At 31.2% G+C, this 19232-nt stretch overlaps 3 protein-coding genes across 6 annotated transcripts; all 3 read right to left on the bottom strand.

Annotated features, from left to right (window-relative positions):
- Nucleotides 1-649: 649 nt before the first annotated feature.
- LOC126846288 (protein tweety-like) lies at nt 650-8493 on the bottom strand. Of its 3 annotated transcripts, none has more exons than XM_050585577.1 (11): nt 7989-8493; nt 5844-6067; nt 5506-5666; nt 5320-5431; nt 5011-5249; nt 4822-4917; nt 4684-4756; nt 4232-4626; nt 4058-4159; nt 3866-3979; nt 650-2415 (listed from the first exon to the last, which is right to left on the bottom strand). In XM_050585577.1, the coding sequence occupies exons 2-11, from the start codon at nt 5982-5984 to the stop codon at nt 2106-2108; spliced, it is 1743 nt and encodes a 580-aa protein (XP_050441534.1). In that variant the 5' UTR covers nt 5985-6067; nt 7989-8493; the 3' UTR covers nt 650-2105. The 3 variants fall into 3 exon arrangements, with proteins under 3 accessions (XP_050441534.1, XP_050441535.1, XP_050441536.1); XM_050585578.1 differs by lacking the exon at nt 7989-8493 and adding an exon at nt 7156-7280; XM_050585579.1 differs by having other exon boundaries at nt 2297-2415; nt 3794-3979; nt 7989-8491.
- Nucleotides 8494-10907: 2414 nt separating this feature from the next.
- On the bottom strand, nt 10908-12886 carry LOC126846392 (eukaryotic translation initiation factor 3 subunit H). The gene is made up of 6 exons (XM_050585749.1): nt 12644-12886; nt 12411-12564; nt 12050-12217; nt 11478-11727; nt 11266-11401; nt 10908-11201 (listed from the first exon to the last, which is right to left on the bottom strand). Exons 1-6 carry the CDS (start codon nt 12716-12718, stop codon nt 10989-10991), a joined length of 996 nt encoding a protein of 331 aa, XP_050441706.1. The 5' UTR covers nt 12719-12886; the 3' UTR covers nt 10908-10988.
- A 909-nt stretch (nt 12887-13795) lies between these two features.
- On the bottom strand, nt 13796-15806 carry LOC126846750 (3'(2'),5'-bisphosphate nucleotidase 1-like). Of its 2 annotated transcripts, none has more exons than XM_050586536.1 (6): nt 15643-15806; nt 15152-15298; nt 14857-15075; nt 14639-14687; nt 14314-14579; nt 13796-14253 (listed from the first exon to the last, which is right to left on the bottom strand). In XM_050586536.1, exons 1-6 carry the CDS (start codon nt 15772-15774, stop codon nt 13939-13941), a joined length of 1128 nt encoding a protein of 375 aa, XP_050442493.1. In that variant the 5' UTR covers nt 15775-15806; the 3' UTR covers nt 13796-13938. The 2 variants fall into 2 exon arrangements, with proteins under 2 accessions (XP_050442493.1, XP_050442494.1); XM_050586537.1 differs by having other exon boundaries at nt 14314-14570.
- Nucleotides 15807-19232: the final 3426 nt, after the last annotated feature.

Here is a 19232-nt window from a genome sequence, read left to right as displayed (position 1 = left end):
TTTGTTTTTGTACTAAAAGGTTATAATTACTTTAGTAAAAACATAACATAAAATATTTATATTTGCGGAGCAGACGATTACAACGAGAATAATAATTGTCATTTTGAGTACAATTTTAATTAGCATAATCTAAATGAAAAAAAAAATTACAACAGTCTCGTTCAGTCTTAGGTAAATTATTAAATGCTATTACATGTCTAAAATGTATTAATAGTTAAAAAAAAGTTAAAATCAAATTAAACGTAGTATATTTAATTAAAACGTCGAGTTGGATAAATTTAGCCATATAAAAGTACAAAATTTGTATTGATATTGTGCTTTATCTCGGCATGGTAAATGGATTCCAAAAATGAGCGTCGATGGGATAAAGTATATTATATTATAATATATATGTGTGTGTATACAACACGTATATACATATTATATTTAAATGAAAGTTATTTTATAATTGACAACAAATTTAATAAACAAAAATTAAATATAAGCCGTTTTCGCTTGTACAAAAAGACCACTAACATTTATTAACTAATATTTGAATGCAAAAAAAAAACTACACCTAAGTAAAAAAAAAAAGTCGCACATTATCGTTAAGAGTTTAATGGTTAATGTTGGTGCATCGCTTTCTGCGATGGCATTGAAACAAAAAATGTAATGTCAATTTTGTTTTTTATTTACACCGCTAATAAACGCATAACGTCATGACAATTTTAAACAATCGATATCGCTTGAATGGCAGACACAATTATATTGGTGTAATGATAATTATATCGACTCGATAAGTTTTGACTAACCGAAGCCGGTATATTATAAATCTATATTCGACGACATTTATAATAATTTAAGGACTGCGATAGTGCGATATACATATATTTATACAAATTAAAGAAGGGGAAGGACAAAGGCTAATAATAACACTATAAATTGTTCGTATCTTAGTCGAAACATTTAAGAATATAATATATAACATAGTTTTATACTCTAGAATAGAAAAAAGTATATTAGTAAAAAGAAAAAAAGAAAATATACAACATTCATCGGACACGAAAGACATATAGTTGGAATACATTATCTATGAGTTTTTTAATTTAAAAATAATAATAATAATTAAATTTTCTTTGAGATAATGTTTAATACCATAACAAACAACTAATACTTTTTAATTTTTTTCCTTTTTTTTATGGGGCACAATTAATATATTTAAAAAACTTTTTAGGTACATATTTTTTTTATGTTGCTAGGTTCTTTCTATTTACAAACATTTTATCATTATTATTATCTATAACAATATTCAAAATTATAATATAATACAATACACATTAAATTAGAAATAAATGACAATTTTTAACAGTTACTTACACTCTTAGACCGAGGAACATAATATTAGAAAATATAACCCGATTGATAAAAGGCGACCTCTGCCGACCAACATTTTATGACGAGACTTTTTTCTTATTGTTTGTTTTATATATATATATATATATTTTTTTATAGCCAAATTAAAATTAAAAAAAGTGTGAAGACGAGCCAGTTATTGTTGACTAGACTATGGTTCAGGATAGATTTTTAAGCACATTATATATAGAAAAATATATAATAATAATAATAATAGAATTAAAAAAAAACACATGACTAGAAACATTGTCATAGTTTGAATTATTATAGATAGTAGTCAAAAAGTACAAAAAAAAAAAAAAAATGTATGCGTGAAATGTGTACATAAATAAAATTGTGTTAAAATTTGAAGAGGCAAAAAAAAAAAATAGTGTAACGTTGATCCAAATCTACACGATAAACTATTGTCGTTAGAAAAGAAAGACAAAAAGGAAGCGTACGGTATACCAAAGAGTGTAGTTATGGGAAAAAACTGTGCTTAACATCTGAACCCCTCTTGTTTCTCAATATAATCTATACTCGAATTCCAAATTAACACAAACTGAAAAATGACAATGTTGGCTTAAGAAATATATAATCGACTGATAATTAAAGTTTTACAGTTCTGTAATCTGATAGGAAGTTTCAGGTACAGTGGTCGGTCTCGCAAATGTCGACAGGGAACTCCCGCTGATCGTCGATATCGGTGTATGATCAACAGAGGTCGGCTCGTTTCAGTAAAAGTCCGAAGACTCTAGTGTTTTGCACTTACGGCTTAAAGTCGAATATTGACGGTCCGCCGGCTGGTTGTTTTTGCGCATGTAACCCAATGTGTTCGAGTACGACGATGCACCGGCAGAGCCTCGGAATGAAGGAGGTGGAAGCGGCACGCCGCGAACACCTGGATGCTCGAGCGTACGGAATTTCCTGTTCAGAGTAGCGTACTGAGGGCCGACTTTGGACGATCCGCCTTCGTGCGTGTAACCTCCACTGCGGCCGTTCAATGTCGATATGCCGCTGCCCATTCCATATTCATCTCTCGGTCTGAAAAAACAATGTAGACAAAAAAAAACTGTTAGTATAAGCGTCGCGTTAATTTCAATCAAATCCTGTTTTAATGAAAAACATACATCTATTGATGATATAAAATTACAATGAACAGTAAAATGGCATTACAAAATACATTTATTGTCACGGAGGTGGAATTTAATTTCGAGCTAAACGTTTATGTTCAACCGCAACGCAAAGACTTATGGAATAAATGCCACTGAATTAAAAAATTTCCAAAAACCTTACAGCAGTATTAAGAAGTATAAAGTCGATTAGAATTTGTAAGACGATAAGATCATTGAAAAAAAAACAAGCTTAGATAAAAATGTGTTATTAGGTAATACACTGAAGGAATTAGTTTAATAAAATTTCTGATAGCTTTTCTTCAATTCCCAATTTTCTACAGACATCAGTCAGTTAGAAATAAATGAAACTTTAATTAGAAATAACAAAACACAGTAAAAGGAAGACTTGTTAAAAAAAAATGTAAATTAAACAGAGTATAATGTATTAGTATTGAGTAAAATCAATTTGATTATTTTTTAAAAAAATATTATAGTAAATACATATTTATCAAGCTAGTCTTTGAATAAGCGTTTTGGTTGTAATTGTAAAAAAAAAACAAATCACATTCTAGTAGAATCTCGGTAACTCGAATCGGGCTTGAAAATTTAGAAATTTTAAGTTTAAGCAAATTCCTTATTAAATATTACTTATTTTAATTTGCCTTCGATTTTTGAGTTAACAAAACTCAACCAAATTATTATTATCATTAACAATATAATGTATATGTTCGCTATGCCTAAAAGCCACAAAATTTGCATTCATAGTAATAATTATAATTGTAAAATAATATTCCTATCCCAGCAACACTTCAAAACAAGACAATTTCATAACACAAAACATACGTGCATGCAAAATTACAATAAATTAAGATTATTTTTTTTTTAGTGGTTTAACACAACTATTAATTACAAAACACAACACAGTTATTGCAAAAAGCCATGCACCGTTAAAATAATTATTCGTACAAGACAATCGCAGTTATTTTTTTAGAACAGTTAGTTAAAACGTTGAAAATTAAGTGCAAACAAACAAAAGATGAAAATTTAAAATTACAGGCTGTTGGAATATTTAAAATTGTAGAAAAATAGAGTACAACATAATATGAAACGCATTCTTTTAATTTTATAAATTTTTCATAACGGACGTCAGCAACAGATTTGTTTTCTTTTAAACAAAAAATATACTCGACTCTAATTTTTTTTTTTTTTTTAATATAGAAAGAAGTCGCGCCTAAGTTGGACCGAACAACGATTAAGAAAATAATAAAATACGAAAAAAATAATCAAACAAAAAAAAAAACACAAACAGTCATGCTGGGCGGTTTTGAGCGTGCTGAGCAGGCGTCGGATGCGAAATAAACAACGGGTAGTAGTACAACCCTTGGTTTCGTGTCAATGTCGACATTTGATGGCCATGGGACTGCGAGCTACTGGCTGTTGAACCCGGCCGTCCTAAGAATGGATCTCTCTCTTCGGCTTTGATGTAGTCTTGCCTGTTAAACACACATTATTGTAGTGACAATAACGTTTAAGCCTCGATCACAATATTGTCCAAGTAAAGATCAACTTACTTCTTCCTAATGTAAATCCAAGTGTGAAAATCTAACCAAACGAGAATCGTAAAGAACAGTCCGGACACGATACTCGCCAACAACATCAATGCCAATCCAAATCTAAAACGACAATTACTAATTACCAATCTATAATTATAACGATAATTATTAAACAAAATGCAAAGTTCTTACAAAGCGAGATCACAAGACGCGTGTAAAGCCCGGTTGTACTGCACGTGTATTTGTCGACACTCGAGCGATGCTGGTAGGGCAGACACCATTCTGGCGGCAGACTCGACGTCCATTCTCATTCTGTTCAACAACATTGGCATGTCTTCGTTTGTATTCGACGGTGGATACAATGTTTTTGCGAGACGCGTGACCGTATCCAATTGCAAATTGGTGGCGTCTACCGCTTGCGACGCTTGGCGTATGGCCACCCCAAAAGGATTAGAGCGCGTGGTACCAGTCGGATTATTACTACCTTCGCACATTGTGTAGAAGGACAGCATGTCCGGGCGCAAAGACGTTGGCGCCCAATCATGTTCCAACCATTCGTTTGGATTAACACAAAAATCGCCAAGTGCCTAAAACAAACAGAATTGCTTAGATAGGTCATACAAATTTAGTCTTCATGTACTTACAACGGCAGCAGTAAGATAAATGGACGCGGTCAGCCAAGATATTATAACGGCAAAAAGTCCGAAAACCGAAAACCTATAAAAAATGACAAATCAGTTAAATGCACTGACTAAAAAATTACGCTAACATGATACACTTACATGATTAAAGCACAACGTGAATGTCTAGCGACTCCAAACAAAAGTATGACGCAAAATACCAATAAAATGCTAAGAACTCCCATGGTCAACGGCCATCTAAGAGAACAAACATAACGCAGATTAAATCAAGCACGCGCTTGGCCGAAGCCTAAATATTTTAAGTTTCAATTATTTTCATACACCGTTTACCTTATGGTTTCCATCAGGTACACGTCGTTGACGAACGGAGTGAGATTGACGCCGCGTAAAGAATTGCTAATTCCACGAATGTTAGACAAAGTCGCCGCTGCATTGCCGACTAGTGTGCTCAATGCGTTGACTATTTGTCCTCGAGCTGTTAAATTGGCGACGGGGGAATCTATGATGTCGCCAATATTGGTGAGCTTGTCGTGAATGTTCACTTGTAGTAATACTTCTATTGAAGACGTCTGAAATGTAACACAAAAGTGCTGTAATAAACATTTGTTTAAATTGTCGTCAAACTAAACTTTGTTTTACCTGATTTTTGACGTTTATAACCAAGTCGTCTAGAGCTCTGGCCGACGTAACGAATTGAGCAACTCCGTTATGCAGGTCATCGTTGCCATACAAACTAACGCCAACAGCGGCACTATAAAAACAGAATACACGTTGAACGTATTACATGTTATATTATCAATTAAGAAGTAATAATTGTATATTTACCACGATAAAACGGTAAATATTGCTAGGGTCCATTTGAGCACGACAATACTATGTCTAGGTCGAGGTTTTCGATCACAACATCTTGTCATCAGGTAAATTAACAGCAAAAACAATGTGATTATCAGCCATACTGAAGGAACTGATCCCAAAATTCCAAGCGACTGAAAAAAAAGTGATCGTAGATATACTTTGTTTCTTAAGACAATAAAATAATAACTTTTAATAAATAAAACTTTTAACATGTAGCATAATTTTTATATAAAACATTTAAACTGATATGTTAAGCAAAACGAGTCATGATAAAGCCACAGCAGTCAACGATGTTAGGTACAACTTACTTCTATGTAGAGTTCACTGCGTGGTGCAAACACAGAATTAACGTGGTGGCCGGTGACGTTCAAATGCGGAAACGAATGAAATATGTGCGCCAATGCTGGCGTTTTGTAGGTGACAACATTCTCTTGTAACATTCTGGCCATTTTTGTTTTTTTTTTACTTAATGTTTGTATCGCTATTGACGCAAATGTAACATAAGCTTATGTTTTTTCTACATTTTTTTTATCTGAAAACAAAATTGATAATACGTGTTAAATAATAATCATATAACATATATATTTTTTTTTTAATTGATAAAACCAATTGTATACCTAACCTATTTTTTAAAGAACAGTAGTTAGTTATTGTTTATTCAATTTTATTTTTATATAATTTTGCTTCACCAAATGTTACAGGACAGTAATCAAAAGAAATGCAGAAGAGACGGTTAGTTGTGATAAAGGACGTCGAACGTGTGCTTAAAAGGCGTGACAGATTGTCTTAGCAAAAATTGAGGATAGGATGGTCGATACCGAAATCGCTAAGATAAAAAGCGAAAAAAGATATCGATGAACATACTTAAACACATAATTAATACGTTTGGTTTAAATATACATTTTTTTCTTCAATTATTAAGGCAATAATTTAAGTGAAAAGTAATTTGTTTGCGACTTAAATACTACCCATGTTATTGGTGAGCGCTGAAGTTTAGGAGAGTTAATCGGTTTCATTATAACATATTAATTGGTTGTTTGTTTGTATAAAAGTTAATCAATGAAATTTGGTTTTGTAATATTATATCAAGGCCGTTATCGTAACCAAACAAGCTATCTTTTGCTTACTCTGACATTTACTAAGCGTATGACTAAATTCAATCATATTTGTCACCGAACGCAAGATAAAATTAGTTTTTATTTAGAGCATAACATATTGTTACTTAATCATTTTATTTTAAATGCATTTTTACTTGGAATTTAAAATAATATTTTATTTAAATTCCGAGGCTGCCTTTATTTTATTTTTATTTGTTGCCCGACTAACAAGTGATAACACAAGTCAAGGAAACACGAGTAACCAGAACAACATAATAATATGTTTTAAATTCTCAAAAATATATTATTGCTTCAGAATCCAACGATATAAAACATAAATTAGAAACAAGTCGTAGCAAAAAAAAAAACTATAAAAATCACCAATGTTATAATTTAAATTACTGTTATTATTGTTTAAAGTTAACAATAATTATTATCAATGTAAAAAAAAAATAAAACTGATGTATCTACGAGATACATAATCATTTTTTACAGATTTATTTCTTTGTTTTCGAATACTTACACAAACATAAGAATTACAAATATGTTATGAATTTGATGATGAATAGATAACAAATATGAAAAAAAAAACTGCTTGAATGAACGGCTTGATTTACTACACGAGACTTGCTATAGTAATGGTTAAACTGTGATTAAGGAGAACACATCAATTGGCTGATAAGCATTTGAAAATTACATTGACATTTAAAATATATACATTGACATACTAAATATTCTGTCAAATTATAGATAAGTAGCGGCAGGTAACCCATTCAAAAGCTGGTCTGGAGGTACTAGAAAATAATTTATCTCTTGTCTGCTTTTAGTGCTCACACAAAGAGAACTAAAAAACACATATGTTGTAATATTATCCGAATAAATCAGATATTTTTTTTTCTGCTTGAGTAAGATTTTTACAGAATTAGATAGGATCTGAGCATAATTATGTTATTTGCTTTAGTTCAACGGCTGACGTCATACATTTGACAATAATCGTTAGTGCCTTTTTTTTTTAAATGATTACTATAAAAGTTAATATAGGTACTTAAAAAAACCCTAAATAGCGTTAAGTAATTTTACTTTTATTAGTTTTTTCCGTTTGATAAATCGATAAGTACAAAGCGAGCCGATGGTGTTATTTACAGCGATACGTCAGACGATTCGTAATTATAATAATTGTTAAGAGACAATTGAAAAATAATAATAATAACAATTATTGTTTTGTTTTTTTTTTTTTTTTTTTTAATGATTATTATAATGTTTATCGGTAAAAAAAAAAAGCGATTAGATATCGAACAACATAACAACCGACCTGATGCGGTCAACAACAACGATGATTGAAATGCATCGACTTACCGCATTGAAGTGGTGTGCCGCGATGGTGGTGTCCACTGTCTAGGTGGTAAGTCTGCAAAAGTCGTCCCGGGCGTCTGGTAAGCCGCGCCGGCGGTGTCCGTCCACAACGGGAATACTCTAGGGGTGCGCGCTCGATGCACACACTACGGGACAGACGTCAAGAACACGACGACAGTACCATTTGCAATACCGGGTTTGACAAAATTAAAATATACCAATCGTTTTCGGCCGCAGCAGCGTTCACACCGCCTACGCGTTTACACCGCAAGTCAGGAACAACACCGCTGACGGATAACAACACGCCGCAAACAATTACCGCGATACGATAACGGGATACTAATAATAACAATAATAATTGTGACGGCGAAACGTACAAAACGAACAACGCAACCGGGCGGTGTACGCACGACCACAACGGCACTACGAGACCAGTCCCGGAAATGTCAATTGTCGCGGTGTGACGCCATTTTAGAAAATCATTACAGGCTCGCTAGTCGTGGGGGCGCTGCTACCTACGGGCCGCCGCCGGTGGCTGGTGCTGCTGTTTCTGCCGCCAGTCGCTGCTGCTGCTGCAGCTGATCGCAGATCCGGCCGGCGACAACGTCTATACATAGTGCCTGTTTCCACAGGGTCTACGCCCCAAAAACAGTTTGGGTGAACGCGCGCACGCGCCCCCTCGGCCGCGCGCGCCGAAAATACCCATACGCTCGTGCACACTGCACACATGCCGCACCCGGCACCCCGACAATGGGCGCCGTGCGATGTTCCCGTTCCCATAATATTTTTAAAATGGAACGGCGATTCCTATTTCGAAAAAACGGGAAGCATCGAGGATATCGGGCCGGGGCGCTAGACAGTAATAATTCAGCCTTTATCATCACTTTTGAGTCAATTTTTTTTTAGTTCCAATCTGAAACGCTTTTTGAAAATGACCTTTTTTAGATTCAAAATGTTATGTTATATTATGTAATATACAATATACATGATACAGGCCCAATTAGGGACACCCGGATCACCCAGGGCGTCGATACTCTGCCTAAGCGTTTATCAAATATTTTAATTGTTTAAAGATTCGTATCTCGGAAACGGTTTTTAAGGTACAAAAAAATAATAAAATGACCGATAGGATACTAGTTGGTTGCCTCACGTCGGTTGTGGTGTTTTAAATATACTCAATTTGGAAGGGTTCGAGGTCAGCAGTATCGCAAGAAAGATCACAAGAATGTCGAGTTGTAGATGTTTGTGTAGACTCGGTTGGGGGTGTTGTATTGTTTGAACGGCTCGAACATTTTTGACCATCGGTTTCAGATAAAATAAAAAAATCATGCCTTAAATGTAAATCTTGAACAATATCCCGGATTCCAAATTCCACATTGGCAAGAAGTGGACACAGCAGTCCACAAAGCGTAATAGACAAAAATCAAACAAAATAAAATACAGAGAACCGTGTCAAGTTAATCTGGCAATGACTGATGTACCTAGGTGTTTTATATTATGTTTATTTTTCAAAATTCTTTTTCATGTTTGTGTACTGTTTTCGTCAATAAGAATAATATAGGCTTCAGGCGTTATTTTAAGGGGCAAAAACGACAAATATGAACGAACTTTTGTGTTTTGGAGCACCCCTCCTTTTCGCGAAACTCTTTGAAAGTTAACTCGCATGACTGTTACAATAAAGGGAATGTTTGAGAATTTTTTTAGTATCTTCGGCCATCAAAAAATTTATTACAAACCAGTTTCTCATGTAAAGTAATCTCAGCTCACTGAAAAAAAATTGATTTGTTTTTCGAGTAACAGAATGTCATTAAAATTGAGTTGAAAATCTAAAAAGTTAAGTTTCTCATCACTCGTGTTGGTGCCCAAAATTTGAGAATTTTTTTAATATTTTTTTAGAAAGCTGAGAAAATTTTACATAAGTGTTAATTTCAAATTAGGTCCCATTTTTATATGAACAACGTACCAACCTAATAATATGTAGTAATTTCTACAAAATGGTGTATATTTTTTTTTTTTAACTTCATATTTATAACTGCAAGGAATTAGTTTTATTTTATTTTTTATAATAATTCTTTCTTTCATTTAACACATAAAAATATTTTTTATCATTCGATTTTCTTCATAAACTGTTTAAAGGGAATTTTAGATCATTAAACAAGTCTTCCTAAAGTGTAACGGTAGGTAGGTAAATATAATTAACAATAATATTAATTTTTTAAATGTAAATTTATCAAATAATAAAACGAAAATCATGTTTTCATTATTTGAAATCACATCCTAACATCCTAACGTAACCAGTCGGTTTAAAATAAAATATATGTGCAATTAGAAACAAATCTTTTTAGAAAAGCCTGATAGGCTTATGCCAAAATACATACAATATTAATTAATAATTATCATATTGACGATTTGCTAAGGGGAAGGCCAAAGGGTGCAAAATTAGATATTAAAACTTAAAATTTTGCCAATTAAAAAAGCAATCTAGAAAATAGATTTTTTTAATGGTATCTATTGACAAATGATTACCTAAGATAAAAAAAAAATCATTTGAATAAAATACACTAATGTATTAACTTGTAGTCGGTTATTATTTTTTAATCACACCTCCTCGATTGAAAAACTGAAGATTTCATTTTAACAGTGAATCAACTAATTTCAATTAAAATGTTAATAACAAAAATATGTATAACTGAACTTTTTTTTTAATATTTGTAAAAAACACACGCCAATCAAATCAGACGTGCATAAAACAATACAACAAATTTATTTTGAAATTCATAACAGTCCATAGATTCTCTTGTAAATACAATTTATTTATTTTGAATAAAGAACCATTAATGAAGAATTTTAATAGTTTTTCAATTTTTATTCCATTAAAATGTATATATATATATATATTTATAAATATTAAAAAAAAAAACATTTACGATAAAAATGTATTTATTTTTATTTTACCATAAATTCTCAGCGTTAAATACGAAAAATGTATTACTACGGTTTAATTTAGTTATTAGTATTCATTGCTTTGGTCATATACAATTTAGCTAGAGACTGTGTGGAGAATTTAGCGATTTCTTCAGCATAAGTATCCACTTGTGTAGCCATTAACATGGGCGGTAACCTCGGAGGTACTGGCAATGCTCTGAATATCTTGCTAATATCTTCTTCGGGTAAGGGTGGCTCCTCCTTGGCTGCTCGAGCTTGGTTTTCTAAAGCCTAAAACAGAGTTAAAAAGTTAATATCACGTAAATGCAAATATTGCACAACATCAAGACATTACTCGTTTTTGTAAATAGCGATGTTTCTCTTGAGACTGGCGAACAACGGCTTGTTGAAAACGATTAAATTTAATAGCTTCTTGGTTAAGATCGTCGACTCGATCCATTAAGTTACGAAGTTGTCCTTCCAAAACAGTTCTACAGCAAAAATCGTAACGACAAATTCAAATTTCATTGAATAAAATACAAATTTTAATAAGAAAACAAAACTTACGCTGTACCAATATCCAAATGTTCAGAATCCTGATCGACCTTGATTTTGAAACTCAGCTCAGAGAGAAGAATATTTGTCAGCGTAGAATTCTTTATCACAACGGGTACTTTCACTAGTAAGTTATCGTAACCGACTTTCAACGATTTCAATGTATCTGGCAAGAAATCGTTTTCCTTAAACATGGTCAACGCTTGTGGTGTAAGACGATAAGCACTAAGTGACAAAAAACCGCGGTTTGTTTTCGGAGCATCTGTAAACAAAAACAATTTTTAAGCTCTTTTGTTTTTTTTAATAATTTTATTTTACCATTGGGTCAATAACTATAACATTTTGGTCGGCATTTAAGGTTATTTTTAGTATCAGATTTGAGTATACAGTAGTTTCTAGAACAGCTAATAAAAACATTAAAATGTTGTAAATAACTAAGCTGCTGAAATGAAGTGTAATAAGTCGTAAAAGATAGTCCTGTATGGTTGTTGCGGCACCATCAGTAAACTATAGACTTGTAACATCAGTAATTGCAAACAGGAGCAAAATTAGTTCATTTAAAAAGTTGTACAAGTTTTTCTCACCGAAAATAAGCACAACGGATTCCTCGATGCTGGTTTGATAGTGAAATTGTGACTCCAATAATGGCAAGCTCAAAAAATTACCTACGTCAGAACTCTGATACCATCCAACATGGTAATGATCAACATTGACTTGACGGAGACTTTTCATCATGTCCAATTGATACTTTTCTGAAAAAACATTAGTACAATTAGATCATTATTAAATTATTTATCACAGAATCTAGATAAAAATCAACTAAATGCAACTTCATTTTCATGAACAAATATGAGACTATACAAGATAAGAACATAATATAAAAAAATATAGCATATTACAATAAGTATTGTGTAAATCTTTATAATTAGTTATATAATACTTTACCATCATTGATAGATTCATCTACGCTTTTGGGAAAAGCAAAACAGTTGGTTATCTCGAGACAGTCGTCGACAACCAAACCCAAAAGCGCTCCTTGGGCAATAATTATATCGCTCGCACATTCTTCGTGACAGTGTTTAGCGATTTTCATTAAAGCCTGACAACAGAATAGTACGGATTTCAATAAAACGTGTATTAGGTACTGATTAACGGTAGAACAAAAAAAGTAAACTTACAAGGCCTTCGACTTGAACATATTTAACGGTGGAATACGACTCTTTGGGTTTCGGATCTAATCGTCTTGAAGCCATAATTGATGCAGTTTGAAATTTATGAAATATTATTACAACAAAATAAAAGTATAAATAGGTTTTTTATTCCAATAAAAAACTAGTATTATAATAGGAAAAAAATGGAAAAATTACTATACACTAAGCAATAGTTGATAAAAAACAAGAGTATGGTTTGGTTTGTTTCCCACACTACGGTGGGCCGGCCGTCGCATCACGCGTGATTTTTGCCACGTTAGGTATGAAGTTAGCGACGTTGAACACGCGGTTACAATGTGGTATCGTACGGTTAAAAACGGTATAAGCCAGGTATAAACCAGATAAACGATAAGAGATAACAAAATGGCCGTGCGTTCGATATGCGATAAAAGTGATAAAACTATGAAAATTTGTTTTCTTTAAAATATCCCTCTATAAAAATATGCGAAAATTCACAACTCATTTTGTGATTTTTTTCGTATTCACAGATTTTAATGTAAATCCCTCTCTTAATCCATAGCCTATTCTAATAGGTAATCTCTAAAATTGTAGATCTCTAGCACAACGAGAACTTCCGTGATTGAAATGCGGTCTCGATACACCACAATGATCTTGTGATAAAAAATATGATTTTAATGCATGCAAAATTTGCAAAATTCTGTTAATTTCTGGAAACAAATTTTGTCATTAATAATAAAAGTACTTATTTATTACATCAAGGTTATATTTTATTATAGGGCAATAGTATTTTCGAACACCACAATAATATGATCATTTACAAATTACACATCTTATGTATATTCTTATCAGCACTTCTACAAATTATTTTTAAGAAAAACTAAATCATAATATTTATAAATTATATAATATCTAAAGATATTAAATTAACTTTTGACAGACGTTTAGTAGGTACAAACGTTTCAAAACATTGATATGTATTTTGAATCAGCTTTATAGTTTTTTTATTTCGGAAAATAAAAATACAGTGTATACAATAATATGTCAATATAATGTCATTTCTAAATCATTCGACCTAAAAAAACATTTTAAATATTGTATAGACCCAGGCACTGGTTAATTTTGTTAACAACTTGTTATAAGCTATATAGTGGAGAAAAAATGTATGTTATTTATATTATAGAACAATACGTTAAGTACCGTTGATAAATAATATTAAATAAATGGCAAATCAGGCAATAAAACTTTATGTTAAATATAATAATAATATGGTTTAATTGAATTCTAGCTGATATTTATTAACGTTAATCTGATATTTCTTCTTCGGAGGAGAGTTCACCTTCAATTATTTTCTGACTTGCCATTTGTTTTGAATTTATAGCTTTAATCTGTTCCATAAACTCTCCATGATTCAATTTTGGGCCAGTAGCAATGATTCCGTGTTTGTTTAAAGGATCAATTTTGTTGTTATAGCTGTAACAATATTTATCGCCATATCTGTCTGTTAATTGGCCACCTGCTGCTCTTAGCACAGCTTCTGGTGCTGCTGTGTCCCATCGATTACTTATAGAAGTAGGATGAACATATGCTATCGCTTTTCCATCCAAAATATAAACAACCTAGAAGTCGATTATCAGTGTAATTGATATATTTAATAAGTAAAAATCATACGCTCATACCTTGTAACCAACTCCTATGGCATTCTCGATAACACACGGTTTTTCTAGACTATCTAAAAACGTTGCAAGTTCGGTACTATAAACACTGCTAGTGGTCACGTACACTGTCTTGGTGGGTGGTTCTTGTAATTCAAAACCTCCAAATCCATAGCCAACCAATCCCCATAGTGTTCGACGTTCTATGTGATATGGTTGGTGGATTACACCGGCTATTGCCTCTTCATCCACACAAATTCCAATTAATACAGTCACATGATCTATGTGGCCTAAAAAAATTGCAATAAAATAATATCGTCCATATTCAGCTTAACTATATACAAATTACCATGGGTATACCCTGAAGTTCCATCCAGCGGATCAATCCAAAATGTTACCTGAAATGGCGAGAACAATGGTAGAAAACAAAAACCAACGTAGTAAGTCGTTTATTTTCGGTAATAATTATATGTTAACATGCAATTGATCGATTTTGGTTTAAATTTTTAGCCGTTTTGATTTTTTAGGCATAACGAAAGCATTTATAAAATGTTTAACAAAACTTACTTGCTCTTCTGTGATATTCCTTAATTCTTGTGGACATTCTAATTCCATAATTGTCGAATCAAGTTCAGTTACCAACCATTCGTCGGGAACATTTGTGTCCAAACTTTCTTCATCAGTTTCTTCTGCGGCTACGTTGATGTTCGGAAAATGTCTTTTAATAGATGCTAATATAGATCTCTGAGCTGATCTATCAGCTATAGTTTGAGGATCATTTTCTTTCTGAAAAGCATTTCAAGTACAAATAATAATGTTAGCGAATATATTTTTTTTTTAATATATAAAATGTAATACCTACCTTATAAACTACTTGCATCTTGCCATTCAGCGTTATATCTCGGATAATTTCGCCAGCTCTACGTGCCATTGCTACGGATAATGCTAACAATTGAATCATCAAGGGCTTTTGCTCTGGTGCCACGACAGTTTTGGGCATCGATTGTGGCTGTTTATTGAGAGTTAAAAGTATAGGTAATATTTGGAAAAAAATCTTGTAGTAATATTATTTTTACTTTTCAAACACATAACTGTATAAGACTAATAAGACAGTTTAATATTAAAAAAATGAATACAAACGATCAGTCCTACAAAGAGTAATCGGTTTTTGATAATTTTTTTCCAATAAAAACTTTTTACGTGTTGCACAGATCTTCCATTTTCAACTACCATAAGCTTAAGTATTTAAGGAGATATTGTTTACAATGATTGAAAAAAAAAAATTTGTAGATCTATCGCAGCTGTAAGACATTTTTTTCTCTTAAATATTATTTAAACTAATAAATTCATTACTGTATCTAATATTTCTTCTTCGGTGGACATTTCCCCTTCAAGTTGTTGTAGTTTTGACGTACTTTCCGTACAGATGATTTTTATTACATAAAAATAAAATAAACATAACAGAATTGTATACTTGAAATACATTTTTTCTCTACAAAAATTGATATCTTCAAACTATGCCGTTGACTAGTAAAATAAAAATAATTTAAAATTTTTTAGCAGCAGTCTTATACGATTCACAGTAATCAAACAAAATTATTTGTTTAAGGAATTCGGATTGTGTTTTTTGTAAATAATATATAACTCTAAATCATAAAACCAAATGTTTTTTACCGTTTTCAAAGCGTAGACCAAAGATATTATTGTACTAGTGTTGTAACGGTGTATTTTTTCGTTTTTAATTTATTTCATATAACATTGGTAAAACAATGTTAAACATATGTAACATGAACTATAAGCAGATTAAAATTCTATTTATTCTATTTATAGATTTGGAATCTATAAATTCTTCTTATCATAAGAGATTTAAATACAGCGCCAAGTCCAAAGCTTACTATTAAGGGCTCAATTTTTTTACAGTATCCTAAGCTACTCGACCCTAATTTTTTTTTCAAATTTCAAAAGCTTATCTTAAGAGCAACAGAGGTGTGTGGGTTGGAAAAACTAGGAGAATTAGTTTGTGCAAAGATACACTGGCATTGCTGGCGTACCGCCGTGCCCTCAGATTAAATCCGACATTTTGGTAGTATTTTATTTATACACTTGGTTTATGTATCACTACTTTACTTATAAACTTTAAATATTAATAAAAAGTAAAATCATAATAGTATTTATTTGCACGTAATGTAAAAATACTAATATTTAATATTTTAAATAATATTTCAATCAAATCGTTTAAACTTGGTAAAATTATAAATCGTTAGAACTCCATAATATATCTATGAGGACAACACTTTAGTTGGTTGTCAAATGTCGATTTTCTATATTCACTCAATACATATTATATTTAAAAATGAATAATAAACATCTAATTTAAAAACATGTCGTTCAATAACTTGGTAACATTTTTAACATTGTACCCGGTGTACTTAAATATATAATTTAATAACTCTTATTCGGTAAGTAGTAATCATTTCAAATTTCGACCGTCTATTTGTTTTTGTATGAAAACGTCTGCCAGTATTTTTTTCATAAGACTATTCGTACAGAATACTATATTTACAAATGCGTTTGACGTTTAATTATTATTACTTTTATCATGATCGCTTGTACACAATATGCAAATCCTTCGGATATGATTACATTATGATGGTCTGATACAATACCTATACAATTTTATACAACATTTTTTTTTTTTTTTAATAGTTTTTCCTATTTGACAATTAATAATAACTGAATATAAAATAATCAGACATTTGACTTTCATTTTTGCGCCTCTAGTTCAAAACTTTAAACTGTAAAACCTAAAAAAAATGGATATTTATCGAAATTCTCAATAGCTTACAAGTTATAACAGATAAATTATTTTTATGCTGTGTATTGACTGGTTTAATATTGAATTACATAATAACTGACCTACCAAAAAAAGTTGGTCTAGACAAGTCAGTTTTTATGTATTGTGAGTAGCCCAATCCGAGATCGAAAAGCCGAAGTTGGACCTTGTTTTTCCCCTAAACTAAAAAAAATTAAAAACCAAAAAACGAGCCAAGTAGAATTAAATTATAAAATCGTCCTTATGTGTTCATGTACTGAGAAGTAATCTCTGTCAGATGGCAACCATTGTCCATTAATACAAATCAGATCGCTAAGTACCTATACTTAGTGGTGAATAATTTAAAAAAAATAGAATTCGACCTCGGATTCGGATTCACTAACATACCTACGTATAAAATGCCTATTCTGGTCCGTCATATAACGTACTTTAGTAAACTTGTATAAACAAACTGTAGTATGTTCGTATTGTAGTTATTTTTTCGTTTTCTCTATATATTTCTATACAATTATTTTTTCATAGAACAACTTTTGTATTTATTAAATATTTTTGTACTTTGTTACTCTGTAAACACTGCTACAGAGCATAAACACTTTTGCTATTTTAAAAATGTATCAACATCCGAATACTCTGCTAGGCATCTTGGCTTTAATAAAATACTATTAATGAAAAATGTACATTTTGAGACAAAGGGAATTTTCCATTATTTTACCAAATTTTCGGTTCTATTTGGGTTAAATAAAAAAAAATGTATATAAATAATGACCAACCTGATGTCTTACAAATAATAGTAGCTAATTAATTTAATACCAGAAAATATTTTCAATGACTAGTACAAACTTATTTTAACTGACGTTCAACATAGAAGTATTACACTATTGTTATTAAACTGTTTACAAAACCTTATTTTCACCCCGCGCTACCCCTAATATCCAATAAAATGCGTTTATCTTGACAAACGATAACTCAAAACTCAAAGTATTGTTTTTATTAGAAAATTAGTCGAATAACATAAGAATTTTTAAGCTTGTTTGGTATTGTTAATTGAATTTTCTTTCTTTAATTTTGTGTGTATTTTTGGCACTTAAGGTCTGAAAATAAAACTATAGGTAGATTTAAAGTAGTTCTATACCCTTTATAATTACATCAAAAATCTGAAAACCAGAAAAAAAGAATAAAAATCACAGTTGCGTCGTTTAACATTTTTTACATTTGCACGTGGCTTTGAGTGAATAAATCAAAGTTAACAAGTATTTTTGTTGTATTATTGATTATGATTCATGGGTAACAATAGCATCGAATTAATATTTAATAGTATCAATTTGGTTGTCATAATACATTTTTACAATTTATATCTTCATAGAAGGTGGTATGGCTGTCAGAGTTTACGATAGGACTTGGATTTAATAAATATTATTAGAAACAACTAAATTTAAAACAATTTTATTTTTGTTCTCTGAAGTTAATGTAATAAGAAAATATTTTACAGTTAAAACATTCAAAAACGTTTGTAGGGGACTAATATATAAAATATGCGAGGGTAGTATTTACAGTAACCGTATAACACTTTTACAATTGGATAGAGAAGAAGTTTTTGTTTTTTGATAACTTAAACACATTCAAAATGGGACCTAAGGACTTCTAAGTACTTTCTCGAAAATCTATAGCCGTATTGCACATAGTTACAAGAAAATGTATATTTTTATTATCTCGTTGATCATATCACAGAATAACAGAATATTCTGTGATCACATTAAATGGATAACAACGGTAAACAAATATTGTAGAACGACATCATACCCACCCTCATTAAAAAAAAATCTATCTTAATAAAAATCCAGTAAGACTGTTAGTGAGAGTAATGAAATTCAATAAAAGGATTTCAACAAGGTCAAACCAGCAAATAAATTAGCATTAAACAAAATATAATACAGAAATAGTAGGTAGTTATTATAGCATTTTAAAAAGTACATCATAAAAATACTTGTGTACAACATACATAATAATAATAGTAAGGTATATTACAAAATATTTAGATGCCCTAATAGAAGCTAACTTTGCAAAAGTATGTTTTTGTATAGTATCGACTCCAAAATGTTTCATAGATAAT

Source organism: Adelges cooleyi, unplaced genomic scaffold (genome assembly GCF_023614345.1).
Source record: "Adelges cooleyi isolate 19-005CV unplaced genomic scaffold, UGA_ACOO_1.1 ACOO_flye_CR_arks_rails_tigmint_CR_PRNA_9, whole genome shotgun sequence".
NCBI classification, from domain to species: Eukaryota; Metazoa; Arthropoda; class Insecta; order Hemiptera; family Adelgidae; genus Adelges; species Adelges cooleyi.
This window is presented reverse-complemented; position numbering and strand designations above follow the sequence as displayed.

Bases quoted from the DNA above. Each gene is read 5' to 3' on its own strand.
- LOC126846288 (XM_050585577.1), bottom strand. From the start codon at position 5,984: ATGGCCAGAATGTTACAAGAGAATGTTGTCACCTACAAAACGCCAGCA. The intron at 5,250-5,319 runs GTAAAACAAAGT...GTTACATTTCAG, and splicing joins TTATAAACGTCAAAAATCAG to ACGTCTTCAATAGAAGTATT. The intron at 4,160-4,231 runs GTAAGAACTTTG...TTGTCGTTTTAG, and splicing joins GCGTCTTGTGATCTCGCTTT to ATTTGGATTGGCATTGATGT.
- LOC126846392 (XM_050585749.1), bottom strand. From the start codon at position 12,718: ATGGCTTCAAGACGATTAGATCCGAAACCCAAAGAGTCGTATTCCACC. The intron at 12,218-12,410 runs GTAAAGTATTAT...ATGTTTTTTCAG, and splicing joins AGATGAATCTATCAATGATG to AAAAGTATCAATTGGACATG. The intron at 11,202-11,265 runs GTAATGTCTTGA...ACTCTGTTTTAG, and splicing joins ATCGCTATTTACAAAAACGA to GCTTTAGAAAACCAAGCTCG.
- LOC126846750 (XM_050586536.1), bottom strand. From the start codon at position 15,774: ATGTATTTCAAGTATACAATTCTGTTATGTTTATTTTATTTTTATGTA. The intron at 15,299-15,642 runs GTAATGAATTTA...CTCAATAAACAG, and splicing joins AAGAAGAAATATTAGATACA to CCACAATCGATGCCCAAAAC. The intron at 14,254-14,313 runs GTATGAGCGTAT...ATCGACTTCTAG, and splicing joins CCATAGGAGTTGGTTACAAG to GTTGTTTATATTTTGGATGG.